Source organism: Castanea sativa, chromosome 11 (genome assembly GCF_040712315.1).
Source record: "Castanea sativa cultivar Marrone di Chiusa Pesio chromosome 11, ASM4071231v1".
Taxonomy (NCBI): domain Eukaryota; kingdom Viridiplantae; phylum Streptophyta; class Magnoliopsida; order Fagales; family Fagaceae; genus Castanea; species Castanea sativa.
Genome location: NC_134023.1, coordinates 39,527,822 through 39,547,127, shown reverse-complemented (window position 1 = coordinate 39,547,127; position 19,306 = coordinate 39,527,822). Strand labels below are relative to the sequence as shown.

The 19,306-nt window shown below is 33.5% G+C and overlaps 1 protein-coding gene and 1 pseudogene across 1 annotated transcript; one reads left to right on the top strand and one right to left on the bottom strand.

Annotated features, from left to right (window-relative positions):
- The first annotated feature begins 1,812 nt into the window (after positions 1-1,812).
- LOC142616489 (uncharacterized) lies at positions 1,813-2,322 on the top strand. Its single transcript, XM_075789334.1, has one exon. The coding sequence runs from the start codon at positions 1,813-1,815 to the stop codon at positions 2,320-2,322; it is 510 nt and encodes a 169-aa protein (XP_075645449.1).
- Positions 2,323-17,430: 15,108 nt separating this feature from the next.
- On the bottom strand, positions 17,431-19,014 carry LOC142617501 (F-box/kelch-repeat protein At3g06240-like; annotated as a pseudogene).
- Between the last annotated feature and the right edge of the window lie 292 nt (positions 19,015-19,306).

Sequence of the window (19,306 nt, the reverse complement as noted above, 5' to 3'; positions counted from 1 at the left end):
AGACTATAACGTATCAGCTAAGATGAATTGTCTTGATCATGGAAGTGGAGACTTCTAGCTGATATGTTGATATGTTTTAAGAGTTAAGACATATTGAACTAGACCACTGTGAGATTTATTATTTTCCTAACGACTGTCAAATGAATAATAAATCTCACGACTTCTATTTACATGAACTCTTAATCCTTAGAGAATAATGGACATGATCATGAGCTGTAGGTTGCTTTAATATATTAGGAGTGAGTACTAAAATAACAATCAAAACCTCAGTATGTTGGGCAGTCACATTTAGTGTTGATGGAACATATATTCTCAAAATCGAATTCATAATCTTTTAACAGAGATATAAAATATTCTCTTGAGATAAGTTTAATGAGTTCAGTTATTCAGAGTATTAGGCCTAATCACTTTGGTAAGAAATTACTAAAGTATATATTTATGAAATTGGATTTCATAAATATATAATGAATAACTTTAAAGGATTAAATCGAATACTCAAGGATAAGATGTAATAATTTACAAAGTGGTAGTCTACGTTCATGACTTTGTATTACTATGAATATTTTATGAAGGGGTTGCATGTACAATAAAGTCTTGGGATATAATTTATGAATAAGACCTAGCTTGCAATTATATTTATATAGTAGTATTAAATATAATTAATAATAACTTTTGACTTGTCAAGAGTTGATGGAAAAGCTCAAGGCCTATTGGAGCTAGTGTCTTATTGGTCCCTTTTGGTCCCACTCCAAGCCACACATTAAAGCCCAATTGGAAAGGCCCAATAGGCCAGCCCAATTAAATTATCAGTTAGTTATAAAGGGAAAAACATACAAAATTTTTATTAGTGATATAAGAAACGGTGTGTATGTGAGAGTGAGACACACTTTCATTCTCTCTTTGAAAACTGATTGAGAGACCACACATCTTGGGCGTAAAGTGGAATTGGGGTGAAGATTAAAAGTTTTCCCAAGTGCTTCTAATCTTTGTTTTGAATTTCTCCAAACCAAGGTATGCTATCTTGTTCTTAAATTCTTAAATTTACATAGTGCACGTTATCAATCATGAATGAAATAGATCTTTATTTGTTGCTTCCGCTATGTGTTTTGTATGAGATATAAAACCAGTTTTTTCCTTCAAAAGGTAGCACGTAATGCAGCATCTGCTAATGAGAGGTGCACTAGCCAAGCCACAAGGTTAGCAAGCAGTGCAATACCTGCTAATCAGAGGTGCACTAGTCAAGTCACGAAGGTTGCATCAGAGCCAGCCTTGGTTAGCACAGAGATTCTAAAAGTGATTGAGGAGATACCTTATCATGAGCTATTCTTCCAAGAGCCTTAAGAAGTTATTCTGTGAATTTAGGGAATAATAGAGTTTGTTATTCCAGTGTGACACGTGTACTATTCTAGAAGTTTCAAGTAATAGTTTTTGGCACCTTTTTAGGAAGTTAGTTATACTTGGTTAGGACTGTGTATAAATAGAGTAAGCAGTGTTTTTTTTCATTTCAATACGATTGTAATACTCTTTTCCATCAATAAAATTCTCTCCATTTTATTTAGATTCCTCTAAGAATTTTACGTGGTATCAAAGCAGCTAGCACAGTTCTCACTGATTTCCTAGCTTTATTTCTTTGATTCTAGAAGTTTCTTACTCTCTAAATAGGAATTTTCTCAAGAAAGTTTCTCATTTTCTCACTTCGATTCAGAGAATCTTGATCCTTTTTTGCTAATTCTTCTCAGAAAGTTTCTTGCTTTCTTTTCAGTTCTATCATTCTTTCAATTTAGGTACCACTGAAGCTTGTGAAGAAAATCAATGGCCTCTACTGAAGGAAGTGCTCACTCCAATCCCACACACACTCAATTCACACAACCAAGCTCAAATTCTAATACTGAGTCTAATTCACCCAATCCATTCTTGCTTAGGGCAAGTGAGAATCCAGGCAATATCTTGGTTACTCAGCCACTGCTTGGGATGAAGAACTATCAATCTTGGTCTAGGGCTATGGTTCTAGCACTCACTACCAAGAAGAAGATAGGTTTTGTGAATGAAAAGATTTCAATGCCTAATATTGATTCTCCCTTGTATGAAGATTGGGAAAGTTTTAATACAATGGTGCTTTCTTGGCTGATCAATTCCATGCATTTTGATGTTTCTAGTAGCATCATGTATTGTGAAACTGCAAGAGAGATGTGGATTGAATTACAAAATCTCTTTTCTCAGGGAAATGGTCCAAAGATTTACAATCTACAAAGAGAGATTTCACATATATCTCAGAATCAAATGTCAGTAACTGAGTATTACTCCAAGTTCAAGAAGCTTTAGGATCAATTACTTCATTATGAACCATTACTGGCATGCACTTGTGGAGGAATGAAGACTCTAAGTGTTTCACATGAGAAGGCCTATGTTATGAGGTTATTAATGGGGCTAAATGAGAATTTTGAGACTATGAGAAGTCAGATTCTCATGTCTGAGCCATTTCTCTCAATAAGCAAGGTGTATGCTTTGGTTGTTCAAGAAGAGTCTCATAAGAATATTGGACATGGTTCTACTTTCACACCAAGACCTAATTCAGTTGCAATGTATGCTAACACCAAAGGTAATTTTGGTAGTAAGGGTGGCAATAAAAAGGAGAGACCTTTGTGCACTCATTGCCACATGCTTGGGCATACTGTGGACAAGTGCTATAAACTCCATGGGTATCCACCTGGATACAAGCACAAAGGCAAGCCCAATGTCAATGCTAACCAGGTTTCATATCTATAAGGTAATGCTGTTGAGACTCCTTCAAATGCATCTGTTCAATGTCCTATTTCCAAGGCACAGTGTGAACAGTTGCTTGCTCTTTTCAATACTAGAGCTAATCAAGGTGACAATCATCATGCTGCATCTATAAGTACAAATGGTGGTGTCTCTAGCTTAATTCCTAGAGCTTCTAGTGTGTCTGTTGTAGCTTGTGTAGCTTCCACATCAACTTCACCATTAGCTAATGTCAATTCCAATTTCATTGACACTATGTCAGGTATCAATCCAAGCTTATCCTTCACACCTACCTTAAAACACTCTATTTTATCTGCCAAAATAGTTAATAGAGAAGTTTTCCATGCCACTGATTGGGTCATAGACATAGGGGCTACTGATCATATGGTACATTCCATTTCATGCTTCACTTTAATCACTACTACATTGAATACTCATGTCAATTTGCCTAATGGTGAAATAGCTTTAGTCACACACATAGGAACTATGAAAATCTTAGAAAAGCTTAGCCTTGATAATGCCTTATGTGTTCCATCTTTTATTTTCAATCTCATTTCAGTAAGTCAGTTAGCCAAATCCACCTTATGTTGTCTTATCTTCTTTGGAAACTTGTGCTTTATCCAAGACCTTGCTCACTGGAGCACACTTGGTCTGGGTAGGGAATGCAATGGTCTTTACTTGCTAGAAGAGAGCAAATCAACTTCAATTTCTACTACTATTTCTGCAAGACTTTCTGTACATAGAACTCCATCTCCTGTATGGCACTCTAGACTGGGACACTTGCCTAATGCCAAATTGGTTTTAATGAAGAATAACGGTGTACCCCTTTTTACTTCTGCTGAGACCCTTACTTGTGAGATCTGTCCACTTGATAAACAAAAAAGATTGTCTTTTAATAAAAGTTCTCACATTTCTAGTAGTTGTTTTGATTTCATACATTGTGACTTGTGGGGACCTTTTTCAGTGTCCACTGTTGATAATTGCAAGTATTTCTTAACCATTGTGGATGATTGCTCAAGGTGTACTTGGGTTTACTTGTTAAAACATATGTCACAAACACAATTAATATTGGAACAATTTTGTACTATGGTGGAAACACAATTTTCTAATAAGATTAAATTCATAAGGTCTGATAATGGTACTGAATTTATCATGAGAGATTTCTTTGCCAAGGAAGGCATTTTGCATCAATTGAGCTATGTTGAAACACCACAACAAAATGTTGTTGTTGAAAGAAAACACCAACATCTTAAATGTGGCAAGAGCTCTCATGTTTCAATCACATTTGCCATTACATCTATGGGGACATTTTGTTCTTGCTGCTGTTTATTTGATAAATAGAATACCAACATCAACTTTATCACATTAGACTCCCTTTGAAATTCTCTTTGGTCATCCACCAAGTTATTCACATTTGAAAGTGTTTGGGTGCCTATGTTTTGCTTCCACACTTTCCAATAACGTAACCAAATTTGCTCCTAATGCTAAGAAATGTGTTTTCTTGGGATATCCTTTTGGGGTGAAGGGTTACAAGGTTCTTGATCTGTTCACTCACAATATTTTTTATTTCTAGGGATGTTGTTTTCCAAGAGGATTCTTTTCCTTTTGCCACTGTTTCTACTAATGTTGCAGATTCTTTTGCTTCTTTTGAAGTTGATGTTGTTCCCTTTTCATCAGTTGGTAATGATACTTTTGTCACTCCTATTAGTATACCTGAGGTTGTACCCACTATTTCTATTGATTCTTTAACTACTCCATCTTCTTTTGTTCCTCTTCATTCTGATGTTGACCCCTCTCTGCCATTAATGTCTAATGGTTCTTTTCCTAGTGATGAACAGATTCTCACCTCTAATGTTTCAATGACTTCTTTACCATTTCCTACACCTATTTCTTTAGCACCATCAGTACCTCTTAGAAAGTCAATTAGGGACACCAAGCCACCTGCTTACTTAAAGGATTATGCATGTACTGCTGTTGCTCCTGGTGCACCTTATGATCTTGCTTAGTCACTCACTTATTCTCATTTGGAGCCTTGTTATCAGTCCTACTTGTCGGCAGTCAGTTCTTGCCCTCAAGAACCCCAGCATTTTCACCAAGCTATTCAAGACCTTCTTTGGAGAGCTACCATGGACAAGGAAATTCAGGCACTTGAGAGTAACCACACTTGGGATCTAACTACTTTACCTACCTAGTAAATCACCTATTAGGTGCAAGTGGGTGTGCAAAGTGAAGCTAAATCCCGATGGGCCTTGATTTGGTGGCTAAGGGCTATACCCAAAGAGAGGGCTTTGATTTTCTAGAAACCTTCTCTTTAGTAGCTAAGATTGTTTCAGTGAGGGTTTTCCTTGCACTTTCTGCTACTAGAGCTTGGCCTTTACACCAATTGGACATTAATAATGCTTTTCTCCATAGAGATTTGGATAAGGAGGTTTACATGACTCTGCCCCCTGGTTTTCACAATAAGGGGGAGTGTGTTTTTGCTTCTTCCTTAGCTTCTTTATCAGCTGCTCCTAGGGTATGCAAGTTGGTTACATCCCTTTATGGCTTGAGACAAGCCTTTGGTTTTTTTCAGTCCCAGGCAGATCACTCATTGTTTGTTTATAGTGAAGGGCCTTTATTTACTGCATTACTAGTCTATGTTGATGATATGATAATCACAGGCAATGACCCTATTTATGTTACTTCTCTAAATTCAATTTTAGATTAGAAGTTTAGGATCAAAGATCTTGGGTCACTCAAGTATTTCTTGGGTTTAGAAATTGCAAGAAATAAGACTAGTATTAGCTTGAATCAGAGAAAAAAATGCTCTTAAGGTCCTTAAGGAGACAGGTATGACAGGCTGCAAGCCGCTCAAGACACCAATGGAACAACAACTAAAGTTGTCCAAAGGCAGTGGAGAATTGATTCTAAATCCTGGTCAGTATAGAAGACTCATTGGGAAGTTAATGTATATGACTTTGAGTAGGCCAGATATCACTTATGCAGTATAGAAGCTTAGCCAGTTTTTGGCACAACCTAGAGTACTACATATGAAGGCAGCAACCAGGATACTTCAGTATATTAAGGGCACACCTGGACAAGGTGTTTTCTTTCCTACAGAATCTAATTTACACTTAAAAGCTTATTGTGATGTAGATAAGGCAGGGTGCCCTAATACAAGGAAGTCCCTTACAAGTTATTATATATTTTTAGGTGATGCTTTGATATCTTGGAGGTCCAAAAAGCAAAACATAGTGTCTAGGTCCAGTGCAGAAGTAGAATATAGGGCCATGGCTACAACCACTTGTGAATTGACTTGGCTTTTGTAGTTGCTGCAAGATTTGCATGTTAAGCATGACAAGCCTATGCTAATGTATTGTGATAATTAGGCATCACTTCATATATTTGCTAACCCAGTGTTCCATGAGAGGTCAAAACACATAGAAGTTGATTGTCACATTGTAAAGAATAGAATATTGGATGGTACACTTAAAACCTTTTATGTCTCAACCAAAAATTAGCTAGCAGATGTATTCACAAAGGCCTTAGGGGAAAAAGACTATCTAAGGCTAATTAAGAGGTTAGGCATCATCAATATCTTTGCTCATGTGGTGGAATCTCCCCATATAACTGCACTAAGTCAGAAAGCAAGAGCTTTGCTCTTAAGGGGGAGTGTTAAAGTTGCAGGTGATACTGTAGAGCAAAGCTGCATAAACCAAGCCACAAAGGTAGCAGGCAATGTAGCATCTGCTGATGAGAGGTGAGCTAGCCAAGCCACGAGGGTAGCAGGCAGTGCAGCACCTGCTGATGAGAGGTGCACTAGTCAAGCCACGAAGGTTGCATCAGAGCTAGCCTTGGTTAACATAGAGATTTTAGAAGTGATTGAGGAGACCTTATCATGAGCTGTTCTTCCAAGAGCCTTAAGGAGTTAGTTTTGTGAATTCAGGGAATAACAAAGTTTGTTATTCCAGTGTGACACGTGTATAGTTCTAGAAGTTTCAAGTAACAGTTTTTGGCACGTTTTTAGGAAGTTAGTAATACTTGGTTAGGACTATGTATAAATAGATTAGGCTGTGTAGTTTTATTCATTTCAATTCGATTGCAATACTCTTTTCCATCAATAAAATTCTTTCAAATTTATTTAGATTCCCTTAAGAATTTTACACCCAATTAGCTCTCTGCATCTATTTTGTTATGTATTATACTATGAGATTTTTGTTTTTGTTGTAATATTGTCTTGTCAAACACTTGGATAATATTATTTAGTTTTTACTAAAAATTAATTTGATTTGATGGAATAAATTTAGTTACAATTTCAAGTTTATTTTTATTAATGAAACAATTTTTATTTTTAAAAATTGTGATAGTTGTGGAGAAAATTAACTAGAAGTAGAGTTTTACGGGGTAGTGCGGAGCTTCGTAGGGCCCCAAGGGGCAGAAATGGGGTAAGAAAATTTTCCCATCATGTGGGGTAGGACAGGGATGGGGCAAAACAAAATCATGCAAGGTCAGGGTGAAGACCTTATCCTTCAGCCCCGCCCTATCCCATTGCCATCCCTTCTACACCATGATCTACCCTATTTTCACCCCAAACTAGTTTTCTCTGAAGAGGGGACAAATCATCCCTAATCCAAACCATGTTGCCAATTGTTTAGCAAGTTGTGAAAAAGATTTTAAATTACGTTGCTTTTTTAGCATTAAACGTTACCAAGATGTATCATTTTGAAGCTCAAGGTTTCTCCTTTCGTAGTATATCAAAGTTTCAATATTTTAAACAATTCATACATAAAATAAAAAATTTTAAATAAGCAACTTTTTTTTTTTGTTTTCGCCCCTAAAATTTGCATGAAGTTCATTTTTAATTCCTAATTCTTAAATTTTTAGTTTTTTTTTTTAAATTCTAAACGAATGAAAACATTGCACTTTTGTCATTAAACTTTATAAAGAGTTTTTTTATCTCTAAACTATTGAAAACGGGAAAAAGAAATTCTTAAACTTTAAAAAAGCAATTTTTTACAATGCGTGTGACAAATACTTTCTTGTGACTAGTTCACCTTATGTTGCCTTTTATTCTTTATATATGTGTGTGTAATTGAACCATTTCATGCATGTCAAATTTATTACTGCTAAAGATAGTGTCACCTAGTTAAACATGTATGATAAAAGTTAACGGGACTAGATATAAGGATAATAATAAAATGTAACATTTTCAATCATTTAGGGGGAAAAAACATAAATTTTCAAAGTTTAAGGATAAAAACAAACTTCATGCAAATTTTAGATATGGAAAAAATATCTTTGCGAAAACCAAATAGGTAGGATAGAAATCATATGAGATATAGAAGCTTTTGTAGAAATTGAGTTAGTAAATGGTATTATTACCTCGGGCCATACTACTTTTACTCGCATGAGTGTTTTACTTGTAGTAGTCTCATTGGCAGTTTTAAAGTTTTGAAAGGAAACATGAAAATATGACGAGAAAAGTATGAGTTTTTCTTTTTCTCTCATATTTTAAAATTTCCTAACCTACGCAAATATTGTACCAAAGAGAGGAATTTGAAAACTACTTTGAAAATTTTAATTCAATATATATCCTCTTAACATTGCAATCGACTACTCTTTAAGTTATATTTTTGTAATTTATAAACATAGTTTATTACTTGAGTTTAAAAAAATAATAATAATAATTACACTAAAAGTCAAACTCTTACTAATATAAAAATAAATAAATAAATAAAAAAGAAAGTACTCCACATCAACAAGTCTAGGGACACATCCAAATTCGCAACCAACTAAAGTATTAAGTTGTAATTGACGCATAATTAATAGTGTCAATGATGAACCCATATGAGAGTGATATTACTCATACCATAAATTGACAACTTAACATTGTGTATCTCCTTAGTAGTTGTTGACTCCACATAGTACCATTAAGGCTAGTTTTTCTAATATCTACGCCTCTAGACTAGGAGTGAGGACATCCTTACAACCCCAAATATTTTTTAAAAGCATCAAAATTTTTCAATCTTTCATCTACTTCCACCATTCTTCTGTCTTAATTTTCTATTCATATAAATTTCTTATTACTTCATTTCCACCTCTCTCCCATATTCCTTCCAAGTTGTTCAAGACAAAATATGTTTATATCTCTCTCTCTCTACCTCCAATTTGGTTTCTCTTTTGGTTAATTTTTTTTTTATTGTTTCAACTAGGGGTGTTTCGGTTCGGTTTCGGCCGGTTTTTTTTTAACTGGCCAACCGAAACCGAAATTTTCGGTTTCCAAAGTTGTCAACCGAAACCGACCGAAATAGTTGAAACACCGTCGGTTTCGGTTTGTTTCGGTTTCAGTCGGTTTTTCGGCCGGTGTTCGGTTGCAGTCAACTTCACAGATTCACAGTCACAAAAAGAAAAAAACAACTCAACATCACATTTTTTCCATAAGAAAATAACAACTCAACATCAGATTCACAAAAAATAGCATTGATTTAGTATTAAACAAAACCCAAAATACAAAAAAGAGAAAGGGTTATCCAAAAATTAAAAAGAGGCTAGAGAAGGTCACCGTGAGAATGAAAAGATCAAGCTACGTGGGGAGGCCGGCGTGTGAAGGCCGGCATGTGGAGGCGACAACAGAGGCGTGAGGGAGATGGAGGAGGTGGAGGCGTGAGGGATATGAGGGCAATGGAGGAATGAGGCGTGAGGGAGATGGAGGTGTGAGGGAGATGAGGGAGATGGAGGAGGGAGATGAGGGAGATTAGGGAGATGGAGGCGTGAGGGAGACTCAGATGAGGGAGATGGAGGCGTGTAAGTTAAAGTGGGGTAAGTAGGGTAAGGGTAGGGTTTTTATTTTATTAGTTACTGTTTATTTTATTAGTTTAGTTCGTTAATCTAGATTATCTAATGGGCAGTGGGCTTCTTTAAAAAAAATGGGCAGTGGGCTTCTTTAAAAAAAAAAAAGGCAGTGGGCTTGAGTAATTTTGGCAAAGCCTAGCCCACGTTTATAAATTTATATTATTTTATATATATTTAATAAAAAAATATAATATAATAATATATTTCGGTTTGGTTCGGTCAGTTCGGTGCATTCAAATCTGCCACCGAAAACCAAACCGAAAATTTCGGTTTTTTATATAGTAAAACTGAAACCGAACTAAAACCGAACTGAACCGAAATTTTTACAACGGTTCGGTCGGTTTGAAGCGGTTTTTTCGGTTCGTCAGTTTTTTGCACACCCCTAGTTTCAACCATTTTTTTTCCACTAATGATATTTTTTTTGTTATTCTTTATTTAATTTTCACATCACATTTATTTTTCTTTTTAACAAATTTGTATCAACTTTTATGCATAATTGGGTATTTTGGTATTCTAATTCACGATCACAAGTTCTTTTTTTTTTTTTTAATGTACCATCTGTTTGATTTGATTTGGTTAATAATTAGTTGTTCTGTAAGTTAGATTTTTTTTTTTTTTAGTGATCTGTTTAGATGTCAAACTATGAGACTTTACTAAGTTTTGTTTATTTTTAATCCTTTTGGGCGGATAAACTTTAAGTTTTTGTAGAGGAAGTAATCTTAATAATTGTATTAGAATTACTTTATAGCGTCACTTATTCATACAAAAGCAAATGCTAGTCCAACGAAAATAATTGGATGAGTGACATATTTTAGCTTTTGAGATTGTATTTTCATTATTATTATTATTATTTATAATGATGCATATAGAAATTTAATTATGAGATTTTGCTAATAATTGTTTATTTGATAATCTTTTTGGGTAGACAAATTTGTAGTTCTACAATGAGAATAATCGCAATAGATTATCAGTAACAAATTGATTTCCTAATTGATCAAACTAATCATTGTTAAGTGACAATTGATATGACATTTTGTTTGTTTGCAAAGCATATTTACATAAGTTTATTTTGATTCAGTATTTATTTATGAATGTATTGAAATAAACAATGTATTCTAGAAAAGAGACAATGATCATACGTCGTATACTTCAAAAGACATAGATTGGTTTGAGATTAAAGACAACATTAAAATATAAGGCTACAAGTTGAAGGTTTTTGAATGGTGTGAAAACTTTACTTTTCTCGTTCCTTTTTAACAATCATAATTAAAAAAACTGAATCCCACTATATTTTATCGCTACAAATTAGCTCATAATACGTGTTGATGAAAATTTTAATATAAAAAGAAAGGAAAGATATATAATTATTTATTTGTAGAGAACACAAAATTTCATTACTTAAAAAAGAAAGCAATATGACATTGTTTATTCTAGGGGGGGAAAAAAAAGCATTTTCCTTTGTTGGTTTGGTAAAGAGTTATATAAAAAAAAAATTCTTAATTAATAGTTTAATATATTTAAAATTAAATTATCTTATTTGAAAAACACTTTACTACAGATGACTAATCTTAATATATGACTTTACGAATTTTTTAGAAAATAACTTTTACATTATATTTTATTATAAAATAATCACGTATTCCCGCACATCACTCGAGGTTGCAACTAGTTTATATCTATATATATAGCGTAGTATTTATTGTTGTTACGCTCCGGTTGAGCCACTTCAGTAGCCATGTCATTATCATTTTTGTTTCTAATTTTTCCTATATATTTTTAAAACATTTTCTCATTTAATAATGTAACTTAAAAAATCCATTATTTAAAAATTAAAATATCTTTTAACCATTATTTTTATTATTAATTTTCCAAATCTCTCTCTCCCTTTTACCTCTTCTTTTTCCCACTACTTTCTACCTTAATATCATTCATTATCTACCATTTTATTTTTCTTTATTTTGACTCTTCTTTTTCTTAACATATTACTATAAATTTAACATTTTCTTTTTTATTCTATGCATAGTTTGTCACATAAAAAGGATTACTTCTCTCTCTCTCTCTCTCTCTCTCTCTCTCTCTCTCAATTTTTTTTCATTTTTTTATTGCATCCATACTTAAGTGGATGAATTTTTGTGTTAATTAGAATTCTACTTTAGGTTGATGCGATTTAGTTTTTGTAAGTGCACAATTTGTACTCGGACCCAAAATCAAGTAATGGGCTCAGGCCTAATGAGTCTTATACAATAAAATTTGTAGAGTATGAGTTTGAAATCTAGGTTTGGGATGTTAGAAGTTGATTAACATGTTAGATTGCCACAATCTAAGCAAGTGATAAATAAATATGACAAAAGAGCCTCCTCGAACGTAAGCCGAGGACACTTTGTGTAGTATTTCCTTTCTCTAGGCCAAATATTACAAGACTTAGTTTCTTTGTCCAAGAAGCCGATCCCCCCTTCTTTCCTCTCTCGTCTTCTTATATACTTCTTCTTCTTTCCTATTTTTTCCACGTGTCACACAAATCTTTCTCTCAGACACTTGTCCCATCCACCACCTTCTTGAAGTCTTCAAATAATAGCAGGAAGGCTAAATTCTACTGTTCAAAGGTCATTTCTCCATTAATGCAGATAGGGAGGTAGATGCAAGGCCTTTAATGTGGTGGTAGCAGCTTTTTCCCTCAGATATTTCTCACACGTCCCCGCTTTTAAAGGGTACTTGGATCACACTTTTACCCACCAGTTCTTCCAGAATTCTGCCTCCAACCCGTTTAGCAAGTCTCAGGGCCATTGCTGGGCCTGTCCGAGGATATACTCCTCGAAAAATTTCTCGGACCACTATAGTGTAGACTGACCTGTGGGCCTATGGACTCTGACCAAACAGACTTGTATCAACCAATCAGGCTCAAAACCCAAACGTTTGTTCAAACATTCTTATCCCCCATAGTTTTGTGTTTTAAGTTTTTATCTTTTCTATTCTTTTTAATTATTAAATATTATCCTACTGCATTATACATATAGTATATAATAATATTATATTATTTTGTTACATAGAATGACTTGGATAATTTGATGTTTATTGTTATATATTTTGTTTTTACTCTTTTTTTCTTCTTATCTTATTTTATTCAACATTTAAATTCAATCACATCATCCATACTTATGCAGCACAAATTAAGAAAATGACTAGACACACACTTGCCTTCCTTTGCCATACATTAGGAGAATCAAAATATTTGTGTGATAGAGAGTCATATAATTTATAATTTAGATAGCACTCTTTAAATGTGTCTAGGCCTAAAGATTGAGCAATTTGTAGTCTTATAAGGCTATTGAGAATGGACTTTTTAAATCAAGACTAAAAAATATGTACTATTATATATCATTTAGATAAAAACCTTTATCATAGATATATTAATTTTTTTTTCCACAAATTTAAATCACGCAAACTTAATAATTTTATATTATGTGTTAGCATCATGTCTATTTCTTCTTCTTCTTTTCAAAAATATTATGTATCATCTTTAAAGGATGCCAACAATATTGATCTTATGGAAAAAGTTGCATAAAATATTGAGAAAAAAAATGTTTTATATTACAATTTACTAAAAATATTTTTAAAAAATTTTAAATTTTCTATTTTTCTATCACTGACGTGTTTTACAATTACCACATATGATAACTTAAGTTTTAATATTATTAAGTTGTTTCTGCACAAAAAAAAAAAAAAAAAAAAAAAAAAAAAAAAAAAAAAAAAAAGTTTAAAAAAAAAATGAGTTCATGTAATGCTCCCAAACTTGATAATTTGCAAATGATAGAACCAATTGCGACATTATTTGCATAGTTATATAATTCTAGGTAAAACAATCAAGCAAACTTTTAGTCTTCAAAAAACACATATCTACCAATGTTAAACGTTCATTTTGAATAATTTTAACTTTTCGTATAATTTTACCTCTACATATTCATTTATTTTAATTTAGATTAAAAGAAACTTTAATTTAGATATTTATAAGTAAACAATGAAATAATGATTCATGAATAATAAATAAATAAATAATCATCTATACATGTTTATCTTGTATGGTTTACTATAATTTAGATAATTATAACTTAATAATGAAGTCTATAAACAAGATAATTAAAACAATCATATTTCTACAATTCAAAAACTTCTCATTTCTTTTTTCAAAAAAAAATGCCTTTTACATTTCCTTGCAAAATTTTTTTATTTTTTTATTTTTAACTTTGACATACCACTAACCTAACAGCTTCATACATTTAAAAAAAAAAAAATTAATGCTCATTATTACTTCTGTTAAGATATTATTGATGTCTTAATTGATTGAACCAAACTAGAGAAATGCATTTTATATTTCCTTGAAAATTCAGAAGGGGGAAAAAAAAACCTTTGAGACATCTATAACTATTTAAGTCATCCATGATATCTATTTCTTATTGATAACCATAAAAATTACAACTAGTGAGGGTACATACAAAGTAATCAAGAATAAATGATGGAAGAAAAATTGAAATGAAATCAAAAGTCAATAGTAACCATTATTTGGAAAATAAAAAAGTGGCCGAGAAGAGTAAGAAATAAAATAGAAATTACTATACAAAAGACATTGAAAATTTTATAGTGTAATAAAATCAACCACTGCATTCACTTAATTAAATCAATAATCAACAATTAAATATAATAATACAAAATTTAAACTTAAAACTAATCAAACTCTAACTAGGGAAATTATATTTCCAATCATAACTAAAAATGAAATGTTCTTCAGTAATTTAGAAATTATATTAGCAATAAAGTTGAAAATCTTTATAATCTCATTTTTTTACATTTCATTTAACCTTTTACACCCACACCCACACCCACACACACACCCACACCCACACCCACACCCACACCCACATACCATGACTTAAAAAAAATCATTTAACCTTTTAATGTATATGTCACGCAAATTATCAACCAATAAATATACAATAATGGTAAGAAGCGATATAAACGTGATTATAAAAAATATGATAAAATTTTTTAGTTTAGTTCTATACAAAGTCTAGGGACTAAAATATTGTTTTACCTAAAAATTATCACGCACAACGTGCGGGTCTACAACTAGTCACATTAAAAGTCATATTCTTACTAATATAAAAATAAAATGGGAAATTATACTTTACCATCCTAAACTATATCCTAGACAACACTCTGCACCTTAAATCTTTTGAATACATGTTTTCCACCTAAAACTATGACACTTGTTACACTTTATACCCTCACATTTAGTTTGCCGCTAACTTGGATGGAAATATAAAGTTTAGGACATCCTTCCAACCATATAAAAAGAATATGAACTAGTTTCAACCTCTCCGTCCTATCCATTGTCGAGATAATACCACATGTTGCACAAGATCATGCAGTGATTGACATTAATCGACAGCTCACACAAATTCAATAGGTCAATCTTTGTCAAGCAATGAGACAACTAAGCACACTACATGTCGTCCAAAGCATCAGACGTTTATATCTAGCAGTGCAACCAATCATTCCCTCCATATGATATAATGCTAAACGACTATAGTAGTATCATTGGATGAAGACAGTTTCCACAGTAGTGCTAATTAAGATTATTTGAATTACTTTTAAGTCCATTACACTTACTGTTATGTATTGTAACAAAAGCTATACAGCTGACAATATTAGTTTGGCTTCAATACATGCATAGATAGTAGATTAAGTATAAATACGTATCATTGTAGTACAGATTGGGGTATTCAAATTAGATTGATTTTATTTTGCAGTTCCTCAACTTTTGGTGCATACTTCCTTTCTTTCTGAGGCATCCTTGTTTTCTCTTACTCATTCCTTTACTGCAACACACTACATTTCCTTCATATTTGTCATATGAACAGGTAAGGTTGGCAAGTTCAAAGAGTGATCTTATTATCTTATGAGAGTAATATGGCCTCTTTATACACACACTAATACACAGCATCTTCCAAACCACCACCACCTCTACCTCTACTTTAAAATTGCCTTCAGCCCAGCCACAAATATAAACAAGGGCCCTCTATAAAATCTTGAATAATCTACAAATTATAAATAAAAAAATTTATTAATCAAAAAAATCTTGTACCCCAAGTTCACAAAACCCTTGAATAATATGTTGCCAAAGAAGCTACCTCACAACCCAAAATTCTGGCCATCTCCTCGTTATCAACCTACCACACTGCCCGATATTTATACAAGAACCTTAGTGGTAATAAATCCTAAAATATGGGCAATATTTCACCTTTCAATCAAGAGTACCAGCCATCTCATCTTACACCAACCTCCCCCACTGAAACCATCTCATTATTTACCCAAAAATCACCTTCAAACTAGACATAGCCTCAAAGCAAAGCACAAAGAGAAGATAATGAAGCAGATCATGATTCCTCAATTTTCCCCAATAGCAAATCTGTCCAACATGTGGAATAAAAGTTCCCATTTTATATAATCATGCACTTCAAAAGCAAAATGAAGGCAAGATGTGAATAATTAAAATAGAAGGCACAAACAAAGGTAAGCAGCCTTGTAAATTGTAAAAACAGAGTGACACCCGGTTATATTTAAAAAGAGGTAGACTCTAAAATTCAGAGGTAATAGGAAAACCAGTAAATTGACCATTCTTTTCAGTAAGTTCTAATAAAACCATCTCAACCAGTCCACCTATAGTCAAGTGGACCGCCGTTCTCTTCTCCTAGGTCCAAGGGGATAAGTTGCTAGGGCACCCCCTCTAGTCTCCTTTCTTCTGTCTATTTTGTTCAATTCTCCTTTCTAACTTTCTCATGCTTTGAGAACAGATATTTATTATCAATTTATCAAGATTTGTGCTACATGTTTGACATATTTTCGCAACACTTTATTGCTCACCAGCATAGCCCTAAGATCAATAAACAAACACAATACAAGCAATTTTACAGGTTTACTGATTTTTTCAATAGGTAGTAATTTTGCAAGTTTACTGATAAAATGACAAAAAAGTACAAGTAGGGACCAACTGGTAAACAAAGAGAACTAACCAAGAATAAGAACTGCAAGAGGTGTATATGCATTATATATGATATCAAATGCAGAATACAGTGAATTAACATTAAGCACCACACATGCAATCAGAGGTCTCTAAGTCAAGGAGCCACGGTGTTTACATGCATATAGTTATGCAAGCAGTAGTAACTAGCAATAGAATCAAGAACCAAAAGCAGATCGATAGTCTTTTCAACACATATTTGTTTTTAGTAGTATAAATCATAGCATGTTTGTTTAGGAGAAAGAACACAATGGTACTAACAGAAACACTTCATTTAAGCATTTAAACTTGTTAATCCACATCCCTTGACCAAAAACTTGTGATTGAGCCCAGCTAAGCATGAGACAATTGCATTTCTTATCTAGATACAACTCTCAAAGGCCAAAGATAGGATGACATAGCAAGATCACATATGTTGGAACCAATTCTCCATCAAACAAATAAGCTTCTTGTCGTCAATATCAAGGTTTAATGTAGCACACAAACCAAGAAAGACCAAGTAACTAAAATCAAGAAAGTAAGAACATGATATGGGAATGGTAACTTGCTCACTAGACAAGCACTTGGCTGCTCCTTTTCAACATTGTCAGTTTTAGAGATTAAAGAATTTATTATCTGGATACATCTCTCAAAGGCAAGAGATTGGATGATATAGCAAGATCACATATATTGAAACCAATTCCCTGTCTATATATTAGGTTCATCAATATTAAGGTTAAAAGTACACAACAAGGCAAGAGATTGGATGATATAGCAAGATCACATATATTGAAACCAATTCCCTGTCTATATATTAGGTTCCTCAATATTAAGGTTAAAAGTACACAAGAACCATCCACATACAAATACTAATATGCAATATATCCACAAAAGGTTAATGTAAACATGGGATAAAAATGAAGCTTTTTGCAATACTATCATGCCTACTACTGAACTAAAGGAAAAGGATAACAAGGGTTTCACTTCGTCCATACCACTAATGACTTCATTCTCATAGGCACGCCACCATCTGTTTAGTAAAACCCCAAGTTTGCTCCATAATCAAATAAGACAAGGCTCTCCATGAAAGTAGCTACATATGAAGGACATTGGATATCAGGATCCTTCTTCTCATGTAGAGTTTCAACGTCAATCAATACAAACTTAAACCCCCGACTCCCTACTAGATCATTAAGGTAGGAGTAGGAAACCAGAAGTGAACCACACTCGGTAAAGGCAAGGTAATAAGGTGCTCCTTGGAACGGTCCAACAAAAAGTTTATTGCAAGACTCAACCACACCATACTCCTTCATCACCCATGTGGAGTATCGGTAGCAATATTCGTTATATGTAATGAAAGCCAGTTTCCCCTTGAATAATGCAAAACAATAGGCATCGTCAGAATAACAGGGCAGTGCTAGCGTTCTGGATGTCTCAGTATTGACATCAAATGACATAATAGAATTCCTCCAGTAAGGCATTTCTCCTTCTTTGATCAATGCCATCCAATGCAAAGCTCCACTAACCAATGGGGCTGGCGAAAGAGATTTTCTAGAGCAGAATTCAACCTTAGTTGTCGACAAGATTCCAACCTTTTTCCATGAATCTGAACTTAATGTGTACACCTCAATCCTACGTAATTTCCAAGACAAGTGTGAAATCCTGATAACCTTGTAGTCATCATTCTCAGAATGATAGGCAATCCGAGTATAGCAGAATTTTTACTTTGTAAGCAAGTATCGGGCAACCTTTTGAATTTTCTAATGCTGGGGTTCCACAAATATATAACATTATCCGAAGTGGCTAAACACAATGAGCCATTGCACGAACCCACTATTGGGGCACGCTCAAAATCAAAATCAAAGGGAATTCTAACCTCGGAAATCCTATCAATGGTGCGATCGAAAGCGACCGTACAGACTGGTGTGTCAGGATGAGGAGATGAACACAAAGGGTGACTTGTTCCCCACAAGGGCATGTGTATGACATAACCATTGTCATGATCATGATCATTTTTTATATTATTAAGGTGGGTGGAGATGAAATCGTGAGTGGTGATTGAGGAGTACAAGGATTTGGATACGCACCTGAATCTCATTACCGATTTCACCGGTAGGCTGGCCAGGATGTTGAGTACGATGTCGTGCGGAAGATGGGTATTCCTCCTTCGGAGAATCGGTGGTTCTCTCATTTGGGACATTTTTTTTAGAGATACCCAAGACTCAAGAGAGTGAGAGGTAAAGGGTTAAAGACACAGTCAGATCGAAGAATACTCAAACTCTGGGGGTACTACTAGATTGACTAACAAGACTAGACTAGTCTTTCTGCATTGAATGTAGCTCTGGTACTTCAAAAACACACAGTTAAGTACTGCTTTTGCAGTGGGTTCAGACTTCAATTATTTAAAGAGTATCTCAATAATGTTAAAGCTAACAAGAGCATTACATCGTTCAAAAGGGTGAATGATATCCTATTCTATTTTATTATTTTAAAAAATTATTTTATCAATTATATTATATTATTTTTAATATTTTAATTTTTATTTTATAATACAACACATTAAAATAATTTATCAATATAATAAAATAATATATTTCAAAATATAAATAAAAGCCAGAAATAAGACACAGAGAGAGACAGAGATTAAGACGTGAGACAAAG

What these genes read in the sequence shown, in the direction of transcription:
- LOC142616489 (XM_075789334.1), top strand. Translation starts at nt 1,813, where the DNA reads ATGGCCTCTACTGAAGGAAGTGCTCACTCCAATCCCACACACACTCAA.